At 30.5% G+C, this 8110-nt stretch overlaps 1 protein-coding gene across 1 annotated transcript; it reads right to left on the bottom strand.

The window, feature by feature from the left end:
* Nucleotides 1–3758: 3758 nt before the first annotated feature.
* Nucleotides 3759–4559, bottom strand: LOC107452418 (uncharacterized). The gene has a single exon (XM_016068895.2). The coding sequence runs from the start codon at nucleotides 4557–4559 to the stop codon at nucleotides 3759–3761; it is 801 nt and encodes a 266-aa protein (XP_015924381.2).
* Between the last annotated feature and the right edge of the window lie 3551 nt (nucleotides 4560–8110).

Genomic DNA, 8110 nt, shown 5'->3' on the forward strand with positions numbered 1-8110 from the left:
AATGACACAATTGAACTGAATTATATTCCCTTAAAAAATTTTCTTAAAATAGTTTATTTTGTTAAAAAAAAACTAAAACGCCTATAAAAATTTTGTATGCAGTTATAATAATGTAGTTATAGTTTGCATAGTGTAATAATGTAGTTATAGTTTGCATAATGTAATAATGTAGTTATAGTTTGCATATAGTTTGCATTTGCATTCTCTTAAAATTTCTGTTTAAAAATGTTTGTTTTGTTTAAAAAAAGCAAACTAGAGCACTTATAAAAATTTCGCACGCAGCTATAATAATGTAGTTATATATTAAATGACACAATTGACACAATTTTCTTAAAATTTCTGCTTGAAATTGTTTGTTTTGTTTGAAAAACAAAACAAAATGAAACGCTTATAAACATTTTGGATGTAGTTATAGTTTGTATAATGTCATTAAATATCGCATTTGAACTGAATTGAATTCTCTTAAAATGTCTGCTTAAAATTGTTTGTTTTGCTTTAAAAAAACAAACTAAAACGCTTACAAAAATTTTGGATGCAGTTATAATAATGTAGTTATAGTTTGCATAACTTTATTAAGTGACGCAATTGAACTGAATTGAATTCTCTTAAAATTTTCGTTTAAAATTGTTTGTTTTGTTTAAAAAGACAAACTAAAACGATTGTAAGAATTGTGTATAATATAGTTGAAGCATAGAAAAATTTCAAACTATAAAAATTAAGTCTTATATTAAATTCTAAATAATTTCATAAAGTAAGTTACTTAATAAAATTGAACAAATTATCTCCATCTTAAAACTGCCAAAATTATTTTTGAGTCGAATTTAGAAATATTTAAATTGCTACATTATCAACTGAATGCTACCATTTATAAAATTTAAAAAAAATTAACACTTACAAATAATTTTAAAAATTCCCATGAGCTTATTTTGAACAGAATAATGCTTTTTCCGACATTTTTTCCTCTGTTAGTCATTCTTTTGGCCAATTCTCAGTGTTGGAATTTCTTTCCAACGTAAACGGTGAAGCCTAATGTCAAATATCCTATATTTTACAGATGATTTAAATAATTCGTGTTAGTAATTATGTAGATAAGCAAAGTTATAAACGCTTTCTTGTCTTGTAATGTTCATTTACAAATACATCTGATTTACTACTGGCGCATGTAATGAAATGCATTACGTTCATTTTTTATAACGTTTGTCTCGAAATGTGTCGCAAGAATTTCTTATAAAATAATTAAAGAAAGTAGGTGAAAATTCGGTGGTTTAATAATAATAACACCAAGTAAGCCATCATCTTTTCATCTGTTTTCGCTAAAACTTTTATAAGAAATTCTTGCAACACATCGTTGCTTTGAAACTAAACCGTTGTAACTCAAAAAAGTCGAAAAATGAGATTTTTGGGTCATTTTGTGTAAAAAAAGTCACCCTTTTAGAAAAACAGTCTGTTATCTTTATAGTTCCATAAAGTTAATTTAGAGAGCAGATAAATCGCCATTGCATTGTCGCGATTAGCATTAGTGCGGAAAGTTTGAAATCGCTCTCCTGAAAAACTTGCTTTTTTGAGTTACCACGGTTTAGTTTCAAAGCGACGACATCTTAGGATGAACTTTATAACAGTATCTGGAAAATAAAATGAGACTATGTCATCTCAATTCTTATAAGTAACATTAAATATTTTAGCTCATACTTTTTCATGCGGAACCATAAAATGTTTTATTTATGCTTATTTTTTATGCTTATTATTGCTTTTCTTTAAAAAATTTAAGTCATTTTTCTCCTTTGTTTTAACAACACCTAAGCAAAAAGATTTAAAAGAAGATAAGAAAAGAAACTAAATCTTTAAGAATATTTTTTAACTTTGATTATTAAAAAGCATTCCTTTTAAATTTTAACCACACGTCTTGTATTTCGAGATCAATGTAAAGCTTAAATTTGAAACATTTTAAATTTGCTATAGAGCAAATAAAAATGTTTTTATTTGATCTGAATTAACAAATATGTTAATTAACACTGAACATTTTGAAGTACAAAGTGCATATGCTTAAAGTAAGAATGCTCAAAAATATAATATGGTGAAATTTTAGGTCAGGAAAAAACGTATTTATGCCAAAACCTACAGGTTCAAATATTTGAAATACAATACTTATAATAAACCTAATGTGATAGCATTGAAAAGAGAAGCAAAAAAATATACCTTTTAAAGGTTTTTTCCAAACAATTTGTTCATTTCTAGGCAATTTAGTTACTACCATTGAGTACGTAAAAGTAACTACCATTATACAAAACATAGTACAACTATACAATGGTCGGTACTATTTAACAAGTAATACCACTCTAAAAAGAATGATAAATTTAAACATGTATTCAGTAATTAGACACGGAATAAACACTACGATTATTTTTGAAATACACGGGTAATCACTAAATAGCTTCGATCATATAATGATAGATCCTATAATACAAGAAACTAAACTAAAATTTTCTCATATTTGCTATATAAACAATATTAAAATTTATTCAACCAATCAAACTTTTCTTAATAGGAAAAAAATACATAAAAAAGTGTAGAAATTTAATAAAAGTTAAAATGGAAAAATTCAAACATTTTTATATAACTGTTAAATAGGACAAATAAAAAAACTGTACATACCCTCAATTATTTTAATAAGATCTCTATTGTGTGAATTAGTTTCAGTCATACATGCTTATGTGTTAATATTGTTCCAATGTAGTGAAATAGATTAATAAAACCCTTTTTAAGTAATCTCTAAATATTATTAAATTTTAAACTATGAAATATATTCAATTCAGATGACTAGTGAAAATCGAGTTTATATAATCTGGGCTAATTCTGCAGGTGTGATGTATGTTTTATATAAAGCTAATCTTAAAATGTTTTGCAAGAATTTCCAGCAAAATGTAAAAAAAAAAACCGGATGAGAAGTCGTTGGTGCTTTTCTAATAGCAATAATGAATCTAAATAAATCATCGACTTTTCATCGACTTTTTTTTTAAAAAATTGATAAGAAATTCTCGCAACATATTTTAAGATGAACTTTAAATAACAGGAATAAACCCGAAAAATTAACCGAGAATATCTACACTCGATTTTTATAGTTACACGTGAAATTTTTAATATTATTATTATTTTTTCGGGCAAGCCAATTTTAGCGGCTGCAAGTTTATCCGGTGGCAAACGTCTAGCTTTTGCAAACACCAGAGGACCTGTAGTTTGAATATGATGCTGAACATCATGAGTTGAAGTGTTGAAAGTTAAGTTATTCGTACATATTCGAGGGTACTGCAATAACAATTTTCGATAAACAGCATCTTCTGCAATAGTTGTTAAACCCAAAGAGAAAGTAGGAAATATTTCCCCTTTAATACCAGCGTAAGTTAAGGAATCAATGAATTTTTTATTTTTTAAATCAACCAGCAATTTAAAATGGGTAAGAAAATCCGCTCCTAAAATTGGTTGAGTAACGTCAGCGACAAGAAATTTCCACTGAAATCGCCCGGAAATTCCGAAATCTAAAGTACATGTTGTCTGACCGTAAACTGCAATTTTTGAACCATTAGCAGCATAAATATCAAAAGATTTATTAGAAATCAAATTTTTCTGCAGATATGTTTTTGGAATAACTGAAACAGAAGCCCCGGTGTCTATAAGAAACTGGCGGTTGGTGAGCCTGTCGTATACAAATAGGCGACTTTAACTAGGACCTATATCTGCCGTCGCATGAACAGAGGGTTCAATCAGTTTTCCGAATTTTGAGCGTAATTGCAAGGAGGAATGCATTTGTTAGCTTCAGTACCGAATTTATAGTGATACCAGCATTGAGGTCTCGACACAGTGCGCTGCGTCGACCTTGAACGAGAACCTTGTCTACGAGCGGTAAATTTATTTTTATTCCGATATTGTTGTCTAGACAAACGTGTAACAGTCTCGGAAAGTTTACGAATTTCATCCTCCAATTTTTGAAAACGCGAATTGTCATCTGTCACATTTATAGAATTTACTGTCAATGAATTTTGAGTTACTTCCAAAATTTTATCGGCCTTTTCGGCTAGGAGAGATAAATTTTGCTCGCCTTTTTCCATGCAAACTGAAAGAATTTGTTGCACGGACACCGGTGAACGCTGAAGAAAAAGTGAACGTAAAATTTCTGAGCTTATAGAATTACCAGCGAGATCTTGCATGGAGCGTAATAAATGCGAAGGTCGTTTATCTCCCAATTCTAAGTGTTCAAGAAGCATTTTCAAATGAGCACTTTCGGAATCTGCATAGTTTGCAATTATTCTATTTTTAATTGTTTCATATTTATTATCAACAGGTGGCTGCCGAATAATATCCGAAATTAAGGTTAGAACGTCTCCATCTAGAGCAGACACAACGCAGTGATATTTTGTGTCGTCGGCGCTTATCCCAGATACTACAAACTGAGATTCCAATTGAATAAACCACACTTCTGGATTAGCGCGCCAAAATGGGGGTGCTTTAAAAGCGACGCGAGCAACATCTGCCACGCTTTCAGAAGCAATAATTTTGTCTGGCATTTTGTTTATATGAGCGAGTCAGAGAGCAAAAAGTAAAAGGCATGCACAATAAGTCACAAATTAAAATTTCTAAACGAAGTATATCAAACATAAGTTAATAAATGCATTTTGAGAAAGAATGCAAAATACAGTTGAAGAATACTTCATTTTAAGTTAAAATTATTGTAAGTGATAAAGTTGAAACTCATTAATTGTATTTCTTATTCTCTAATTAAAAATTCATTGCTTTTTACACATTGTAATTGAAATTTATAGTAAATTAAGATTAAAGTAACAAAGTTTACGAAATTAAAAAGTAGCTATTAAATGTCAAATATAATGACAGAATATTTTAAAAAGTTCAATTAACTTTATAGAAATATTAAAAAATTTACATTACTTTAAGCATTTATAAATTTAAATTTCATCTAATATTTGAAATATTTACGTCTTAGAATAAGCTTACTAAACGCCAGTTGACACCACCATGAAAGAAACATTCTATTTGCAGACTGTACGTGTTCTATGTCCTAACGGGTCACCACTTTCAGGCCCCCGGGTCTTCGAGGGTCTATTGAACGTTATGCATAAAGAAAGAAATATCATTCATACATAAACTAAATTTATTAACTGAAAACAAGAACACAACCATCTGATCTGACGGCCGAGAATGAAAAAGGTAAAGCTGAAAAAATGAAAAACCAAATTACAACTACAGTAGTCAACCGAACGTTGCCAACGGTGTTAAATAAACTTAAAGCTTTAAATAAAGTTAGGTGAGGCTAGATCTATAGCTCACCTAAACCAACAAAAAAGTTTTTTTTTCTTAATTTTTAAAATATTTTATTTCATATTTTTTTCGTCCTGAGGACCATTAAATCTTTTGAAAAATTGCAGATTATTTTTTTTTACGAGAAACGCCTTTTAAAATCACACCTATAAGCAAAATAAATACGTGATTTTGGCTAACTTGGTTTTGGATAGGAATGGTTTTGAAAGGAGTGTTTATTCGGTGACGTAGCACCAATCCACATGCCATTTGCGTTGATAATTTAACTTTTAAACACTAATCAAGCATTAAAAAACATCCAAAATCTTAATCAGAATCGCTTACAATTTTATTCATGATATTGGCCAATGATGGAAAACAAATCATTTTTCAAACATTTCTCCCGAGTAGAATAATTAAAACTTTTAGACAATTTTTCGGATCGGGGGCTGAGATTGCTTCTCTCAGTAGATGCCCAAATTTCAGAAGCCCAGTGTCAATGGTTCTGGACTTATAAGAGATTCAATGTCGAATTCCACGACAAGAATAGACAAAATACTAAAAAAAAGACACAGAATGAAAGTTGAAACAAATGTAGCTGCAATAAAATTAATTCTAAAATATAGCTTGCAATGCAAAATAGTAAGGCAAACAATTTCTATCTCAGCCTATGAAATACAGACAGAATCTGTTTCGAGTTTGTTCGTAATATATTCGTGATTTATTTCTTCCAAGCATCGTTTTTTTTTCTTTCTCTTTTTTTTTGAATCGAATATTGAATAGTTGAGTTGATTTTTAATGAGATATGAAAACTAAATCAACTCTGAAATTATGATATGCATTGAAATCTTTAGAAATTTTTTTCTAAGGTAAGCATTTTTATAAATAGAAGTAAACATTTGCTTAAAAGAAGTAAATATTACCTGTATTGATTTCTTAGATTCGTCGTTGCAAAAAATGAGAAATTCCGTTTTAATTTTCTTAAAAATAAATAAATAGAATAAATCGATTGTAAAGTAATATTTTTTTGTATTTGATGAAGAAAAGTTATGTGTTGAATGTGAATTTGCTTTCTGTCAATATATTTTCAAATCATGAAATTCAATTCATATTCACGTATTACAGAATTTAAATTTTCTTTATTGAATACAAAAAAAACCACATTAAAATCAATTTATATTTTCCTGAAGCAGTTGAACCAGATTTCAAAATAGATTTTCTGTTAGAGGTTTAATACAATTTGAACAGTGTTGTGTGTGTGTCGAATAACATGAGTTAGGCGGGATTTTAGAGTAAAACCTTGAAATCTTTTAAATTTAGGACTTCCTAGTTCGGTAGGTTACTGTGAAACAATAAATTGCTACACCTCCACCTTAAATAAAAGACATAGATGAACCACAAAATGAAACTAATTTGCTGTAATCATAATAAAACGCTAAATTGAAGCTTATTTCAAATCACGTTGTTGATCGAATTTGAGAAAGATTGAACTATAGTTGATTTATAGTTGAACTTGACATCCCATTTAATTTACAGCAAATTTCAATCTGAATTAAGGTTCAATAAGTTATAAAACTTCTAATTAGTTTCTAATTTATTAATTACTCGTCAGATGTCCTAAAGTTTACCAAAAGTTCCATATAATTGCTTAGTACAAGGGGTGATCAAATGAAGAGGTACGAAACGACACGGTGGGTACAAATGTAGACTTAATTCAAAATATACACCATAGGCCTGTGCACAGCGATCCCACTGATGAACAAGCCGCAGGATTCCTTGTTCCCAGAATTCCTGGGGTCTTGACGAGACCCAGTCCTTCACAGCGTCGTTGAGTATGTCGTCCGAGTTGAAGAGCTTCCCTTTCAGGTGTTTCTTCAGTGGACCAAACACATGGAAATCGCAGGGCGACTAGTCCGGATTGTAGGGCGGATGGTCCAACGTCTCCCACTAGAACTTGGCCAGTTCCATATGTGTGAGTCTGGAGACGTGTGGACGCGCGTTATCGTGGAGCAGAACCACACCCTACGTGAGCAGCCCCGGTCTTTTGTTCTTGATGGACCAGCGTAGGCGTCAGAGTGTCTCACAGTACATATCGGAGGTAATGGTTTTTCTGTGCTCGAGGAAATCGGATAACACCTCGCTGCTCCTCAATCGTCGAGTTTTGCAACGCGAACGCCATCCGGTCATCATACGGACTGCCGCATCATTTGGACGCCGCTTTTGATAAGAGCCTCTGCTCTCTCCTGCTCATGCGGGCACCAGCGCATGCTCCGATCCCAGTCAGAGACTCCAATCGCATCCCGAGATGTCTCGCTACGTTCTCCCATAGCGGAATATGCAAATATTTAATTGTTACGTTTTTACGTCGTTTCGTACCTTTTCATTTGATCACCCCTTGTACTAATTTTTTTACATAAAAAAATAAATGTAGAAATTTAGTTTGTGTGATACTTTTTAAAAAGCTAATTTTTAAATTTACTCATTTAAGAAAATTTTAAATGAGAAACTAAGTTTTAAAAAACGAAATAAAAAAATCTGCAAATAATCTGTGAAATGATACTTTAAGATAAATAAGATTTTTAAAAAAAATGAAATTTAAAGTTATTTTCAGAAAAAAATATTAAAACGTGTTGGTTGCATTAGAAAGACAACAAAATTTTGTCTCTAAGCTATGAAATGAATGACAGTTTTCGTAAGTATTTAAAAAAAGAATAGAGAAAAAGAAATAAAGTAAGATTTCCCTTCAGCTAAATGTTATTAGATGAAAGGGAATCCACAGACAGATGAAACTTGTCAAAAATAA

The sequence above is a fragment of the Parasteatoda tepidariorum genome, chromosome 3 (genome assembly GCF_043381705.1).
Source record: "Parasteatoda tepidariorum isolate YZ-2023 chromosome 3, CAS_Ptep_4.0, whole genome shotgun sequence".
Lineage (NCBI taxonomy): Eukaryota > Metazoa > Arthropoda > Arachnida > Araneae > Theridiidae > Parasteatoda > Parasteatoda tepidariorum.